Here is a 16,842-nt window from a genome sequence, read left to right on the forward strand (position 1 = left end):
GTTTCCCTTCCCTTCTCTTTCAGGGTGACCCTTGGATGAGATTTTCATTCCTACAAATGAAATATATATAAATAAACGAGGGTATTGTTCTGTACAGGCAATCTTTGGCTTCCAACAACCATTCGTTTAGTGACTGTTTTTGAAGGATTGAAAAAATGTGACCCAGGGCTGTTTTTCCACACTTATGACCGTGGCCTCATCCCCGTGGTCATGTGATCAAAACTCAGCCGCGTGGCAATTCAGCCGGTTCATATTTAGGACAGTGGCGGTATCCTGGGGTCACATGATCCCCTTTTGCGTCCTTCTGACAAGCAACGTCAACGGGGAAGCCCGATTCGCTTAACAACCAGGTGAGTAGCTTAACACCTATGGCCAAAAAGGTCGTAAAATGGAGCAAAGTTCACTTTATTACCATCTCGCTCAGCAACAATATTTGGGGGCTCCATCGTAGTTGTACGATTTATACTTGACTATCTGTACTCCTAATGCTTCCTTAAACACACACACACACAAACTTATTTATTTGTTCTCCCTGAGCAGGGAGATTGAAGTAGAGACGGCTAAGATTTCTTTGGCTACACAAAAGAATAAACTCTCACGAAAGCCCTCAACGGACCACAGCCATGGATGTTTGGCTGCTTCCTAGCTGGACACTTAGCTCTCCCGGGTTTTCTCAAAGTTGCTTTTCCAAAAGGCAACTGGACCGTTTTGTCCTTGAGGAAGAAGAAGAAAACATTTCGCTTCTTGTCTGATAAGCTTCATCAGTTCTGGTGGCAGGAAGGTGGAAGGATCTCATCAGAACTGATGAAGCTTCTTAGATGAGGAGTGAAATATTTTCTTCTTCCACCTCCTCCTCCTCCTCCTCCTCCTCCTCCTCCTTCTTCTCCTCCTCTTCTTTTTCTTCTTCTTCTTCCTCCTCCTCCTCCTTCTTCTTCTTCCACCTCCTCTTTCTCTTTCTCTTATTCCTCCTCCTCCTTCTCCTCCTCTTCTCCTCCTCCTCTTCCTCCTCCTTCTGTTCTTCTTCTTCCTCTTCTGCCTTCCTCCTCTTCCTCTTCTTCTGCTCCTCTTTCTCTTCCTCTTATTCCTCCTCCTTTTCCTCCTCGTCCTCTTTTTCTTCTTCCTCTTCCTCCTCCTCCTTCTTCTTCCACCTCCTTTTCCTTTTCCTCTTATTCCTCCTCCTCCTCCTCCTCCTGTTTTCTTCTCCTTCTCCTTCTTCCTCAAGGAAAAAAAAGTCCCATTGCCTTTGGAAGGAACACCCTTGAGACAACTATGACCTGGATGAATGTCCATAAACACTCTTCCTTGATCTTGTTCTCCTTCTCCCTGGATGTCCCATCAGCAGAGGGACCCCAGCACCCGAGGGCCTGTTTATCTGCACAGGAAACTTACTGAGCTGTGGCCAAAGAGCTTGTCACGCACAAAAGTGATCTTTTGACCTCCAGGGGTTAAAAAAAAAAACTCTTGCCCTCCGGCCGAAAATCTGCAATGAAGATAATCTTTAACCTCAAGCCACTTCGCACACCATCACACGCAAGCCTACACAACCACAAAGAACTTTTCCCTGCCTTAACCGAGGGACTGTTATCTCCTCGGAAGCAAAGGCCATTCAGACTTCCACTCCAAGCAATTAAAAATATTGCATTTATTTTTTTTTAAATGGGGAGCCGGCTTCCAAATGAACCCCCTTTTCCTGTTTATGACACGCCATCGGGCGCGTTGCAAAGCTAACACGAAGCATAACAGCGAAGCAATTATATGGGGGCGGGGTGTTTCAGAGCTATGGGAGGTGCTTTTTATTTTTTTAAAAAGGAGCATCGGTATATTGATTTTTTTAAAAAAACAAAAAACAAAAGACACATTAATAAGGAACAATGCCACGATAGAATAGAATAGAATTTTTTATTGGCCAAGTGTAATTGGACACACAAGGAATTTATCTTTGGTGCATACGCTCTCAGTGTACATAAAAGAAGAGATACGTTCATCAAGAATCATAAGCTACAACACTTAATGATAGCCATAGGGTACAAATAAGCAATCAGGAACAATCAATATCAATATAAATTGTAAGGATACCAGCAGCAAAGTTACAGTCCTATAGTCATAAGTGGAAGGAGATGGGTGATGGGAACAATGAGAAGATTAATAGTAGTGCAGACTTAGTAAATAGTTTGACAGTGTTGAGGGAATTATTTGTTTAGCAGAGTGATGGCAGTCAGGAAAAAACTCTTCTTGTGTCTAGTTGTTCTGGTGTGCAGTGCTCTGTAGCATCGTTTTGAGGGTAGGAGTTGAAACAGTTTATGTCCAGGATGCGAGGGGTCTGTAAATATTTTCACAGCCCCCTTTTTGACTCCTGCAGTATACAGGTATACGATCAAAAGATACCTAGAAGCAAACAATAGGGAGAAATTGTATAAACAAATAAATGTGTAATCTTGACAACAGACTCATCTTTATACCCCTGTGTTCAATATCAATACCAAATAGAGAAATTTGAAGACCGGAATAATTGCATCCACGTTTCAAATACAAATGTATCAGCAAAAAGCAATAAAAGAAAAGTTAAATTGCTTTATTTATTTATTACCTCAACTTTCAAGTGACTCCGTTCCAAAAACTTGGAGCGGTTTACAAAGTACCAATATAATGGGATTAAAGCTGATTGATTGATGATCTGTCACATTTGGGTATTTACTCTTTAATAACCACCTGGATAAATGCTCTGCAGGAAATAGGATTACGAAAACAAAAGCTTTCCTAGCATTGTTATTCTTTCAGTTGGATGAAAGAATCGCTTCTTAAAAACACTGGAGGTTTTTAAGAAGAGATTGGACAATCACTTGTCTGCAATGGTATATATCAGTGATATGGCTAACTTTTTTGCCATCACGTGTCAAAAGCGGGAGTGGGGACGCGCGGGGGTCACATGAGCACATGCCAAAAATTAACATCTGCTAACCTACAGATGTGAAAGCAAGATCATCTCTAAAGGAGTGCAGAGTTATACAATCACTTTTATTAAGGAAAGGTGGAAAGGGAGGGAGGGAGGGAGGGAGGGAGGGAGGAAGGAAGGAAGGAAGGAAGGAAGGAAGGAAGGAAGGAAGATATGAAAGAGGACAGGAAGGAATGAGAAAGGGAGGAATGGATGGGTGGATGGAAGGAAGGGAAGGAAGGAGGATAAGAAAGAGGAGGGGAAGGAATGAGAAAGGGAGGAAAGAATAGAATAGAATAGAATAGAATAGAATAGAATTTTATTGGCCAAGTGTGATTGGACACACAAGGAATTTGTCTTGGTGCATATGCTCTCAGTGTACATAAAAGAAAAGATACGTTCATCAAGATACGTTCATCAAGATACGAAAGAAAAGATACGTTCATCAATGGATGGGTGGGTGGATGGAAGGAAGGAAGGAAGGAAAGGGGAAGGGAGGGAATGAGAGAGGGAGGGAGGAAGGAAGATAAGAAAGGAAAAGGGACGGAATGAGAGAGGAAAGAAAGAAAGAAAGAAAGAAAGAAAGAGAAAGAAAGAAAGAAAGAAAGAAAGAGAAGGGATGGAGGAAGGAAAGGAGAGAGAAAGAGGGGAAGAAGAAACGAGCAGCCCTTAGGAGGTAACTCAAACCCCAAGGGGTGGTGGGCCTTTCGATGCCATCTAGTCGGGTTGGCATCCCCCCTCCTCCCTTCCCCCTAAACCCGGGATGCCCCCGAGACAGAGAGCCTCGCGCTCTCTCTCTCCCGGCCGAAGTGCGTGTCAAGGGCGAAGCGGCGCGGAGTCTCCGCCCCGGCTGCTTTCGCAGGCTCGGCTCCGCACGCGAAGCAGGCATCGCGAAGCCTCCGCCTCCGTGCAAGCCACGCTGCCCGCCTGCCCCGCTTCCTCTTCCCGCCTGGCCCCATCGCGTGCCTGGCGGGACAGCGCCCGGGCACCGGGGCCAAGCGCCGCCCGGCTGGAGGCGGCGAAGGCGGCCGAGGGATCCCCCCTTCGCACGCAAAACCGCCTCCGCCCCGGCTCAGCCCCGCCACCCGCTTCGCAAGGGGGCAAGGAGGTCTCAGGGGCTGCCTTCGCCCGCCTCGCCTGGCAGCGTCGGGTCCCCCCCACCTCCCTCCCTCCGCCCGCTCCGCATCCCGTCCTTGGCGGGTTTGCCGGCTCGGGTCTGCTCTGCTTTTCCAAACGTGGCTACAGGTGGGGGCGTCCAACTTTCGATCAGAACAGAGCGGGAAGGGACCCTGGAGGTCTTCTAGTCCAACCCCCTGCTCAAGCAGGAGAGCCTAGCCTGGGCCATTTCAAACTGGTGGCTGTTCAGGCTTGTCTAAACAACCTCCAGTGATCGATCCATCCATCCATCATCCATCCATCAGAATAGAGCTGGAAGAGCCCTTGGAGGTCATCTAGTCCAACCCCCTGCTCAAGCAGGAGGAGACCTTCCATTTCAGATAAGGGTTTGTCCAATCACTTCTTCAAAACCTCCAGTGATCCATCAGTCAGAACCGAGCTGGAAGAGACTTTGGAGATCTTCTAGTCCAGCCCCCTGCTCAAGCAGGAGGGGACCCTATGCCATTTCAGACACAGGGGCCTCTGTGGCTCAGGCTGCTAAGACAGTCTGTTATTAACAGCAGCTGCCTGCAATTACTGCAGGTTCTAGTCCCACCAGGCCCAAGGTTGACTCAGCCTTCCATCCTTTATAAGGTAGGTAAAATGAGGACCCAGATTGTTGGGGGCAATAAAAGTTGACTTTGTATATAAATATACAAATAGGATGAAGACTATTGCTAACATAGTGTAAGCCGCCCTGAGTCTTCAGAGAAGGGCGGGATATAAATGCAAATTAAAAAAAAACTGACAGTCCAATCCTGTCTTAAAAACCTCCAATGATGAAACAGTCACAATTTCTGAAAGCAACCTTGTTCCACTGGTTAATAACTTTTAAGAGTTGTTGTGGATTTTAGCTCCCAGAATTTCCCAGCCAGGGCATTTAGACCATCATATATTATCCCTAGACAATTTACCAGGTTAAAATACATTTGAGATGTGAAAACATGTTAAAGATCTGGAATAATTTATTTAAAATTATTAAAATTATTAAAATTTATGGTGATGATGATGTTTAAAATGTGTGGACTTCAGCTCCCAGAATCCCGCAGCCAGTTCTCCAGCCAGGAGAATTTTGGGCGTTGAAGTCTACCCATCTTAAAGTAGCCAAGTTTGAAACACACTGAATTACACCATCGCACATTAGCTTTTGGAAATTTGCCAAGGTAGAATTGCATCTGAGATGTGAAAACACATTTATGATCTGGGGAAGGGAAAAAAAAAATATTTAAAATCTGTGGCCTTCAACTCCCAAAATTCCCCAGCCAGCCAGGGGAATTCTGTGAGTTGAAGTCCACCTATTTTAAAAGAGCCACATTTGAGACACAGCTGGATTAAGTTCATTCATACATGAGTTTTTTTGGAAACGGACCGAGTGAAAATCAGGTCTAGATAGAAGTGGTTGATGTGCTGAGTCACACATTTAAGGTTTGCTGAAAAAAGGGGGGGGGGATTTTCCAATTAAATTCAATTCACTCTTAATTTGGGGCTACAGGGTGTGTGTATATGTGTGGGCTGCTCCTGCGTGCCACCACAGTGTGCCCTCTTGCTCAGGAAGTTCTAGGCCCTCCTTTTCCTGGCCTGGGCGTTCCGATTGCTTCCCACTTTTGTTTCCCCGGAAAAGTCAGCAGGCACGGAGGGCAAAGGTTGCCCTCGGTGCTTCTCACGCAAAGCTAAGCAAACATCTACCTTCCCTGTCCTCCCTTTGGCTCCAGGGCTGGACAAAATGAGGCTCCAGACATCTTTACCCCAGGGGTAAATTTAAAAATAAAATAAAAATCAAAGCATGAAAAAGGGGAATCTTTAAAGAGCCAGATAAGATAAACCAGAGAGATAAGACAACGTGAGTGTGTGTTTGTGCATCGGTTAGGTGAGGCTGTGGCTTTCCACAGCCTGTTAAGTCATGGCTAAACCAAAAGATACAGCAGGCAGCTGTGGCTTTGCACAACTGTCAGATTTGGAAAGGGAGCGATTTGTGGCTCCGATTCAGGACTTAGAATGAGGTGGCGTGAATCGTCACTTTTGTTTTATTTTGCGGGGTGGGGGCTTCTGATTCTATTACAGTTTATCGTTTCAGTTCTGATTTCAATAAAGGAGAATATTTGTAGCTCGGGGTTGAAATGAAGGGTCCTTGGTGTTCTCTGAGCTCGCTGGTTTTCTTGAAGACATTTCACTACCCAATTAAATAACATCATCAGTGTTAGAAGGAGGAGGAGCTGCTGGCACTGATGAGGTTACCTAGTCTGGTGATAAAACGTTTGCGAGAAAGCAAGCGAGCTTAGAGAGGATCAAGGACCCCGCAGTTATAGTTTCTTTGTCCAAACCCTGGTTGATTTTTGCACCCCACAAGAGTGCTTTCTTATTGTTGCTTGGCAGTATGAATCCGAGCCTCCTGTTCTCTTTTGCCCTGTTGCATGAACTAACCCTGGAGTGGGTTGGTTCAAGGAGAGAAGCAACTTAGAACTAAGGAGAAATTTCCTGACAGTTAGAACAATTAACCAGAGGAAAACTGCTTGCCTCCAGAAGTTGTAAATGCTCCAACACTGGAAGTTTTTAAGAAGAGATTGGATAACACTTTGTCTGAAGTGGTGTAGGGTTTCCTGCTTGAGCAGGGGGTAGGACTAGAAGACCTCCAAGGTCCCTTCCAGCTCTGTTATTCTTGTTATTACTCACCGTCGAAACCGGCTGCGCTGTTCTGCAGTTCGCGCTCCTTTAGTTCAGGGATCTCCAACTTTGGCAACTTTAAGCCTGGAGGACTTCAACTTCCAGAATTCTGGGAGTTGAAGTCCACCAGGCTTAAAGTTGCCAAGGTTGGAGACCCCTGGTTTAGTTACTAGGCCGGGCCGATAACCTGCTAAAACCTGGGGCTCTGAAGGGGCCTCACAATTATAATCCCTGCCTCACGCAGCCGTGTCGGTTGGGGATGATGGGACTGGTGATCCGATGCACTTGAGGGCCCCCCGGTTGAGGGAAAGCAGCTGAAATGTCATGAAGGAAAAAGCAAAACAAAGCAGGAGAATCTATGATTCTTTTCCTTCACGAAAGAAGCCTGCAGGAGCTTGTCCAGGTGATTTTCTGCAACGTCAAATTCACAATTTATGAGGCTGAGATGTCCTCCAGATTTCCCAGGTCTCAACTCATCCCTTGAACCGTTTCCTCATGCAAACCTTGCTAGGATACAACCCCTAGACACGATCCCCAATAAAACTTGCTTCTACCTCTGTTGTTGAACTCTGATGAAAAATTAATGAAGAAAAGGAAAATCTATAAATTGACAATGGCAACTTCTTACAAAGAAAATTTATATAAAAGGTTCTTTAGATGGCACTCACCCACCTGCTAGGTTAGCTAAAAGGTTTAAAAATATGTCTAGCAAATGTTGGAAATGTCACCCCAAAACGGGCAACCTATTACCATAGGTAGTGGACTTGTGCTAAAGTAAAATAAAAATTAAAAATTGGAAAATACAGAAGTGGTTAGAAAAGATGATAGGAAAAAATATGTAGATTTTAAACCTGATCTGCTTTTATTAGGTATAATAATATAATAAAAGAAGGACTAGGGGAGACAGGATAGCAGTCTTCCAATATCTCAGGGGCTGCCCCAAAGAAGAGGGAGCCAAGCTGTTCTCCAAAGCACCTGAGGGTAGAACAAGAAGCAATGGGTGGAAACCAATCAAGGAGAGAAGCAACTTAGAACTAAGGAGAAATTTCCTGACTGTGAGAACAATTAATCAGTGGAACAATTTGCCTCCAGAAGTTGTGAATGCTCCAACACTGGAAGTTTTTAAGAAGAGGTTGGATAACCATTTGTCTGAAGTGGTGTAGGGTTGTCTGCCTGAGCAGGGGGGTTGGACTAGAAGACCTCCACGGTCCCTACCAACTCTGCTATTATATCCTATCCTATCCTATCCTATCCTATCCTATCCTATCCCATCCCATCCCATCTCATCCCATCCCATCCCATCCCATTCCATTCATTCTATTCTTTCATTCTTCTGTTCTGTTCTGTTCTATTCTATTCTATTCTTTTATTCTATTCTTTCATTCTTCTGTTCTATTCTATTCTATTCTTTTATTCTATTCTTTCATTCTTCTGTTCTATTCTATTCTATTCTTTTATTCTATTCTTTCATTCTTCTGTTCTATTCTATTCTATTCTATTCTATTCTATTCTATTCTATTCTATTCTATTCTATTCTTTCATTCTTCTGTTCTGCTCTGTTCTATTCTGTTCCATTCTATTCTCTATCTCAAGGGAGAGAAAGAATGAGTTTTCAGGCAAAGAAAACTGTGGCCAGAAGTCGCGTTTAGTTGTAAGTCGAAAACCAGGGAGAATCGCGCCCCAGCATTGCGCCAATCCAAACGCCCCTTGGACGACGCGCGTCTGGTCCCGGCGAAACCCAACCCGAAGAAGAAGAAGAAGAAGAAGAAGAAGAAGAAGAAGAAGAAGAAGAAGAAGAGCTGTCACGTGACGCGAAACCTCCCGGCCAATCAGAGCCCGAGGAGGGGCATATAAAGCTTGGAAGCGAGCGGGTCCTTTAAAGCCAGCCAAGTTCTGCGCTCCACTTTGAAGTCCCGGGCATCTTGGCCGGAGAAGCTGCGGGGCAAAAGCGGAGCGACGCCGGAGTGAAGCCGTTTTGGGCGCCGGGCGAGCGAAATCCCAGAGCAGGTCGGAGATCCGCGCTTCGATTTCTAGCCCGGTGTTTCAACGTGGGCTGTGGGTGAACCCACGCGTGTCCTTCTCCTGCAAATCCCTGCCTTTCGTTTCCACGCGATCCGGTCGCTTTTTGGTAAGTCCAAGGAGGGAAGGGATTTTTTTTTTTCAAATGCTGCTGGTTGCGATCGCTTATTTTGTTCATAGAAATAATGAATAGAGTGATTAATAAAATAATGATTTAATTATTGACATCAACTATAAAAGAAAGGATCTGGATCGGGTGACCCTCTCCGTTAGAGCAGGGGTCTCCAACCTTGGCAACTTTAAGCCTGGAGGACTTCAGCGCCCAGAATTCCCCAGCCAGCAAAGTTGAAGTCCTTCAGGCTTAAAGTTGCCAAGGTTGGAGAGCCCTCAGTTAGAGGATGAGTTCGGAATTGGCACCTGTGCTGAAACACCTGGGAGGGTCCTTCTGTAGGTGAGGGTGGGTCTTTACGAATGTTCCTTCCTTCCTTCCTTCCTTCCTTCCTTCCTTCCTTCCTTCCTTCCTTCCTTCCTTCCTTCCTTCCTTCCTTCCTTCCTTCCCTTCCCTTCCCAGTGGTTAGTGTAGAATTGCAGGCTAACTCTGCCCACAGCCAGGAGTTCAACTCTCACCAGGCTCAAGGTTGACTCAGTCTTCCATCCTTCCGAGGTTGGTAAAATGAGGACCCAGATTGTTGGGGGCAAATAGGCTGACCCTAGCCCACTTAGAGAGGGCTGTAAAGCACTGTAAAGCGGTATATAAATGCTATTGATAGTGCCCTCCCTCCCTCCCTCCCCCTCCCTCCATTCCTTCCTTCCTTCCTTCCTTCCTTCCTTCTTCCCTTCCCTTCCCTTCCCTTCCCAGTGGTTAGAGTGCAGAATTGCAGGTTAACTCTGCCCACAGCCAGGAGTTCGACTCTCACCAGGCTCAAGGTTGACTCAGCCTTCCATCCTTCCGAGGTTGGTAAAATGAGGACCCAGATTGTTGGGGGCATGAGGCTGACCCTAGCCCACTTAGAGAGGGCTGTAAAGCACTATGAAGCGGTATATAAATGCTATTGATAGTGCCCTCCCTCCCTTCCCCCCCTCCATTCCTTCCTTCCTTCCTTCCTTCCTTCCTTCCTTCCTTCCCTTCCCTTCCCTTTCCTTCCCTGTGGTTAGAGTGCAGAATTGCAGGCTAACTCTGCCCACAGCCAGGAGTTCGACTCTCACCAGGCTCAAGATTGGCTCAGCCTTCCATCCTTCCGAGGTTGGTAAAATGAGGACCCAGATTGTTGGGGGCATGAGGCTGACCCTAGCCCACTTAGAGAGGGCTGTAAAGCACTATGAAGCGGTATATAAATGCTATTGATAGTGCCTCCGCCCCCCTCCCTTCCCTTCCTTCCTGTGGTTAGAGTGCAGACCATCACATTTAGGAAGATGACGTCTGCATTGATCAGAAGCCGAAACATGGTCTCCGTCCCAGAAATCCTGATCTGCGCTGCTGTTTTCTGCCTCCTGCTGCTGCTCCTCAAACTCCGGCAACGGATCCCAGCGGGGTTGAAGAAGCTACGAGGGCCGAGGGGCTATCCCTTTATCGGAAACATCTTCGACCTGGGGAAAAACCCTCACCTGGCTTTGACCCGGCTGAGCCAGAAGTACGGAGACGTCATGCTCATTCATCTTGGCGCAAGGCCTGTGGTGGTGCTGAGCGGGTCGGAAACCATCAAGCAAGCCCTAGTGAAGCAAGGGAGCGACTTCACGGGACGCCCCGATCTCTACAGCTTCAAGTTCATCGGCGAGGGCCAAACCTTCACCTTCGGTAGGAATTCTGAGGAAAATTGGCGCACTCGCCGAAAGCTGGCTCAGAACGCTCTCAAGACCTTCGCGGGCTCAACCAGCCCAAACTCCTCGACTTCCCTGCTGGAAGAGCACGTCTCCAAAGAAGCAGACTACCTGGTCCTCAAATTCCTGGATCTGATGAAAGAGAAGGAGAGTTTCGAGCCCTTCCAGTACGTGGTCATCTCCGTCGTCAACGTCATCTGCGCCATGTGTTTCGGGAAGCGTTACGACCACGAGGATCAAGAACTTCTGAAGATAGTGGACATCAACAATGATTTCGGTCTGGTGGCCGCCTCTGGGAATCCGGCGGATTTCTTCCCCATCCTCCAATATCTTCCCAGCCGCAGCATGGAAGCCTTCAAAGATCTCAACCGGAGATTCAACGGGCTGATGAAGAAGCTGGTGGAAGAACATTATGAGGGCTTTGACAAGGTGCGTCCATTCCGTTCCATTCCCTTCCAACCTTTATTGTCAGAGTCCAATGGGTATGCTATGAGATTGGCTGAGCCTCCCTTCATGTCAGCGTGGAAGCTAATATGGCTTACATATTAGTTTTTAATTGGAGTTGGGTTCTTCTGGAACGCTGACACTTTGTGTACCCCATCCGCCACAACCAGAGGTGGGTTTCAGCAGGTTCTGACCAGTTCTGAAGAACCGGTCGCAGAAATTTTGGGCAGTTCTGGAGAACCGGTAGTAAAAATTCTGACTGGCCCCGCCCTCCCATCTATTCTCTGCCTCCCGAGTCCCACCTGATCGGGAGGAAATGGGGATTTTGCAGTAACCTTCCCCTGGATTGGGGAGGGAATGGAGATTTTAGGGTATCCTTCAGGGGTGAAATGCTCCCGGTTCAGACCGGATCGCCCGATCCAATAGCGATGGTGGCGGGTGGTTCGGAGAGGCAAAAAAAAAATACTTTTAAAAGAAAAGAAAAGCCTCTGATGATCAGGCAACTCAGCAGGGATCATCAGAGGCTTTTAAAAGCATTTTTTTACAACCTCTTCGGCAGGAGAGTTTGTAGAACTCTTAAAAGTTAAAAAAAACATTGGCCACGCCCACCCAGTCACATTACTCACCACCACCAAGCCACGCCCACAGAACCGGTAGTAACAAATTTTACATTTCACCCCTGGCTGGAAGTTGGTGTGACATCTGTCTTTCTGGTCTGCATTGCAGAATAACATCCGAGATATCACGGACTCCCTCATCAGCGTCTGCCAGGATAAAAAAACGAACTTAAATGCCGACAGTGATCTTAAGGACCAGAACATTGTTGGTATCGTCAACGAACTCTTTGGAGCTGGTAAGAAACCCTTGTCCTACAAACAGGATCCTTCTTCTTCTTCCCACCACGATTTTAGTACTATCCATTTAACAGACAGGTGTCAATGCATTTAAAGAAAATAAACCCTTGTAGCCATCAAGACCCATCTCTGATTCATAATTCCCTGGATGTACAAGCTGGGTCCCACAGTTCCCCGTTTCTCAGCCCTTACTGTATCTTCCCTGGTTTTTTGGTCAAGACGTAATTGACAGAAGGGAAGGAGATGAGTCATCTTCCTCATCTCCAGTAGCCTTGCATATGATAATGACAATTTTAAACTTGGGAGGGTGTAACGTATTTTTTTTTCAATAGTCCTCCAGATTTAATTTAACCCTATCATTTGGAGACCTCTGAGAAGGGGTGGTAGGGTGGCCTAGAGGTGGAGCTTTTGCCTCACGATCAGGAGGCTGTGAGTTCGATCCTAGGTAGAGGCAGATATTTCTCTCTCTGGGCACAACAAGAACTTATCTGCTGAACGAAACTTCGCACTGGCGACAGGAAGGACATCCGGCCATTAAAACACTCTGCTAGCTCCATTCAGTTGTCCAGATGCCACCCCCGCAAGGGATTATGGGGTTGTTTAAAAAGAAGGTGATTTTTGGAGACCTTTGAGATCGGTGTTTCTCAACCTGGGCCACTTGAAGACATGTGGACTTCATTGGAAATATATGGACTTCAAATCCCAGAATTTTGGGAGATGAAGTCCACATGTCTTCAAGTGGCCCAGGTCGAGAAACATTGCTTTGGATGCTGTTTGACTGTGTGATTTCAGGCTAAAAAGCCTTTGGCGACTTGCAAAAATGATACCATTCCCTCAAGCCACTTTCTGACTGTGCTTGATTTGATTCTCCAAACTGAGCTAAGGCACAGTGGCTTAGCACAGAAAGTTTGAACCCAGGCTGGAGCATCACAGCCCTTGATGAGTTAGCATTCGATATGGCTCTCACACGCACACGGTTAAACGAAAGCATTTAACATCCTCCAAGGAACCCAGGCCCAATCTGCAATTCTACATTTGACGCTTAAATGCTTTTTCCTTTTTGTGTCTGGTCAGGATTTGATACCGTCACTACTGCTCTGTCCTGGTGCCTTCTGTATCTCGTGACTTACCCAGAAATCCAGAGGAGAATTCAAGAAGAGCTAGGTAAATCCAGATCTGCTGACTTTTAAAAGTCCCTTTCCAAAAAATGGCTTTCCATTCATCTTCTGTTCTTATTTACTTCTTTGTATCCCACTCGTATTATTTTTTTTTTACAAATAACTCAAGGCGGTAAATATATCCAACGCACCTCTTATTTGGTGAATCGTGGTAGGAGACAATGATTGACCCAAAGTCACCCAGCTGGCTTTCGTGGGACTTGAACTCACCATCTCCTGTTTTAAGGGGTGTCACCAGTAGACCAAACAGACTCTTATTTCTGTTTTTCTCCTGACCCACAGACCAAATCATTGGAAGAGAAAGGACCCCCAAGCAATCCGACCGTGCCATGCTCCCTTACTCTGAAGCGTTTATGTACGAGATGTTCAGGCATTCGTCCTTCATTCCTTTCACAATCCCACACTGGTAAGATCGAACTGGCTGGAGAGGAACTTACGTTCAAAAATCAGAGGTCACTATGACAAAAAAGGTGTTGGCAAGTGATCCAGGATCATCCAAGGTACCTTGAGGTACCACCATCACTTTTGAAGGTGTTCCCCCCCCCCCAGTATTTGGAACAAATATACGGGAGAAGAGCAGGCAGAGCTAGGAGGTGGAATTAAGCTTGTCATTAGCTTAGAGTCAATAGGTTGCCACAAACCAAAAACTCTTCTTCAGCTCCAAATTAATATTGAACGTCAATTGACTACATTCTTTTGTGCAGACTTGAACAATAATTCTTGTGAATGGCAACTTAACATAGAGTCCTGGTTTTGTTGTGGGTCAACTCAGCTCGTTGTGGTAGATTCGAAAAGCTGGACGTCAATGAACTGTGCATTGGTGTGGCATGTGAACACATCTCCGTGGTGACTCTGGGGTTGCAGAAAACATGATTAGTGACTAGCAGGAGATAGTAGTTTGTCAACAGCTAGGCCTGCTATGTGTTTAACTCCCATGTTTAAAAAAAGTTTATTCAATCTTATCGAAAGAACTGACTGTATTCATGTGGTTCTATTAATAGTAGTCAGTCTGTTACTGCAAATGTTTTCTTTCTCTTTAGCACCACTAGGGACACAGCACTGAATGGCTTCTACATTCCAAACGATACCTGTGTGTTTGTGAACCAATGGCAGGTCAACCATGATCCGTAAGTATTGCCAAGAACAGGTCTTTCACTTCTTGCCAAGGCAAGCAATAGAATAGAATTCTGCATTCAATGGATTAAAATAAGACCCTTATTTTTTTGAACCCCGAAATAAGCGCTTGGCCTTATTTTCAGGGAGGTCTTATGATTTTGGGGTGCATGGAGCAAGATGGGGCTCCTCTTGCTGTCTTACCTGATTTCCAGCTCTGTGTTTAAATATTTTCTTGGAGGGCTTATTTTCAGGGGAGGCACATGCGCTCAAAAGCCCGATTGGGCTTATTATCAGGGGATGTCTTATTTTTGGGGAAATGGTAGTAGTTGCTTTAATTCGGCTAGGTGAAGGACATTTGAACATGTGCTTTCTCCTAATCTGCTTTGAGGGTTTCAGAAAGAGATAACCTAGAATGGTGTGTTTGCTTTTTTTTCCTCCAGGAAACTTTGGAACGAGCCTTCTGTTTTCAACCCGGACCGATTCCTTACGACCGATGGGACAGGAATAAACCGGGCAGAGTGTGAAAAAGTGTTGACTTTTAGCTTGGGCAGAAGGCAGTGCATTGGACAGAGCATTGCAAAATGGGAGGTGTTCTTGTTTCTGACCACTTTGGTGCAAAAACTAGAATTCACTCTGTCTGACACAGAGATGATGGATGCAACCCCCCAGTATGGCCTGACCATGAAATACAAGAAATGCGAACACTTCCGGGTCAAACCCCGTTTCTAGCACGGGAAATCCGGAAAGAACAGAGTGTGACCTCTTGTCCAGGAATGGGGACGAAGGGTTAGTTGTTCTGTTGTTTGGAGCGGCTCAGCCATCCACAATGATGTTACTAGCTTGTTGCAAAATATATATATATATATATATGGGGAATTTCTATCTCGGGGATAATCTCATAAGGTCTTTTATTAACACGGAACATGCTTTGAATTGTCTCGGAACGTAAATTGATCTAAAGAGGCGCTGAATTTAAACCTTGAATAATCCCATGTATTTGTGATGGACAGTTCACACTGAATGGAAGTGTTTTTTTTCCAAATGTGAAGTTATTTCATGAGGTTCTTGTCACAGGTGTAAAACTATAGCAGCCGAGAAGCACAATGATGAATTGTTACAGTTGGGAGGGCTTGCCGAAAAGCCACCCTGAGACATTTCTAAAATCCCGCGCTGGTATCGCAACGCGGACAGGATATCCACGTATATTATACAGCAACGTTTTTGTACATCAAAGGCAGAGTCCTTCAGACTCATCATCCATGTGCAAGAGGAATGTTATCAATACGTCTAGGTACACCAAAGTAGGTGGCCATCCCTATGGGCAAACCCCAGTTCCCCTTCTAAGATGCTCAGCTGTACGAAATAAAGAAGGTTTTCGTTTTGTTTTTTTGCAAGGGGTAGAATCTGGAACGTTGCAAATAACAGGGATAGAAGCAGGAACTAAATCTTTGCAAGAGGACAGAGATGCAACCTGGATCTAGATATTTGCAAGAGAACAGGGTGGGGTGAAACTAGATCTTTGCAAAGTGACATGGGAGGGATCTAGAGCTAGATCTTGGCAAGAGGATAGGGATGATCTGGTCTAGATCTGCAAGGAAATGGGGATGGGATCTAAATCAGGGGTCTCCAACCTTGGCAACTTTAAGACTTGTGGACTTCAACTCCCAGAATTCCTCCCAGAGTTGAAGTCCACAAGTCTTAAAGTTGCCACGGTTGGAGACCCCTGATTTAAATCGCTGCAAGATTACCGGAAAGGAATCGATCTAGAAAATAGGCATGGTGGGGCTACCTAAAACCTATCATAATTTGTTTTCACTGGCCGCTTGTATCATGACTTTGAACTAGCCGCTATCTCTTATCTTAATCTACCTCGCAGGCTTTCTTGTAGAAGAAATTGCGGAAAATAGTACGTATGTATATACTCCTTGGCATTCTTTAGGGGAAAACTGAAATTAAAATAGGACAAAAATGAACTCAACATAGGCATTTTAAGTCTGATGCCTAGGGAATTATGCTTGATAAAGGTGCTTTGAATTATTAAATGCACTTTATGTGACAATTATCTGCCTTAAGAGCCACCGATTCTGCTGAAGTATGTGTCAAATTCTAGCGTAGAGATTAAAATTTGGATGACCCAGAAGGTCTCTATTAAGTATTGTAATAATATATATTGTAAAAATAAAAATGGCTTTTTAAGAGGTGGCTTGTGAGTTTTGTCATTTTCTCTTTTATAGGAAAATCTGATATTTTAAAGGGATACAAACCTTTAGGAAAAACAGTAATGGAAAAAACGGTAACCTGAATAATATATTGGGGATTTACAGTTACACATCCTTGCTGATTTTGCTAAATTCCAAAAAAGCTTCCCCACAAAGTTTTGACTGATTGATATTATCACATAAGCAATCCTTACGATTTATATTGATATATTGACCATCATTTGTGTTGTAAATGTTGTACCTTGATGAATTTATCTTTTCTTTTATGTACACTGAGAGCCTATGCACCAAGACAAATTCCTGGTGTGTCCAATCACACTTGGCCAATAAAAATTCTATTCTATTCAAGATCTGGATTATATTTCTCAATATTTCTCAACCTTAGCAAAATTTAAAAAGCTTGGACTTCAACTCACTTGGCAGTTATAAAAATAGAATAACATAAA

General features: G+C 45.1%; 1 protein-coding gene across 1 annotated transcript; it reads left to right on the forward strand.

Annotated features, from left to right (window-relative positions):
• The first annotated feature begins 8,609 nt into the window (after positions 1 to 8,609).
• Positions 8,610 to 16,379, forward strand: LOC131184871 (cytochrome P450 1A5-like). The gene is made up of 7 exons (XM_058156675.1): positions 8,610 to 8,876; positions 10,163 to 11,014; positions 11,756 to 11,882; positions 12,958 to 13,047; positions 13,344 to 13,467; positions 14,102 to 14,188; positions 14,618 to 16,379. Exons 2-7 carry the CDS (start codon positions 10,181 to 10,183, stop codon positions 14,904 to 14,906), a joined length of 1,551 nt encoding a protein of 516 aa, XP_058012658.1. The 5' UTR covers positions 8,610 to 8,876; positions 10,163 to 10,180; the 3' UTR covers positions 14,907 to 16,379.
• Positions 16,380 to 16,842: the final 463 nt, after the last annotated feature.

The sequence above is a fragment of the Ahaetulla prasina genome, chromosome 13 (genome assembly GCF_028640845.1).
Source record: "Ahaetulla prasina isolate Xishuangbanna chromosome 13, ASM2864084v1, whole genome shotgun sequence".
NCBI lineage: Eukaryota > Metazoa > Chordata > Lepidosauria > Squamata > Colubridae > Ahaetulla > Ahaetulla prasina.

Bases quoted from the DNA above. Each gene is read 5' to 3' on its own strand.
- LOC131184871 (XM_058156675.1), top strand. From the start codon at position 10,181: ATGACGTCTGCATTGATCAGAAGCCGAAACATGGTCTCCGTCCCAGAA. The intron at 11,883-12,957 runs GTAAGAAACCCT...GTGTCTGGTCAG, and splicing joins CAACGAACTCTTTGGAGCTG to GATTTGATACCGTCACTACT. The intron at 13,468-14,101 runs GTAAGATCGAAC...CTTTCTCTTTAG, and splicing joins CCTTTCACAATCCCACACTG to CACCACTAGGGACACAGCAC.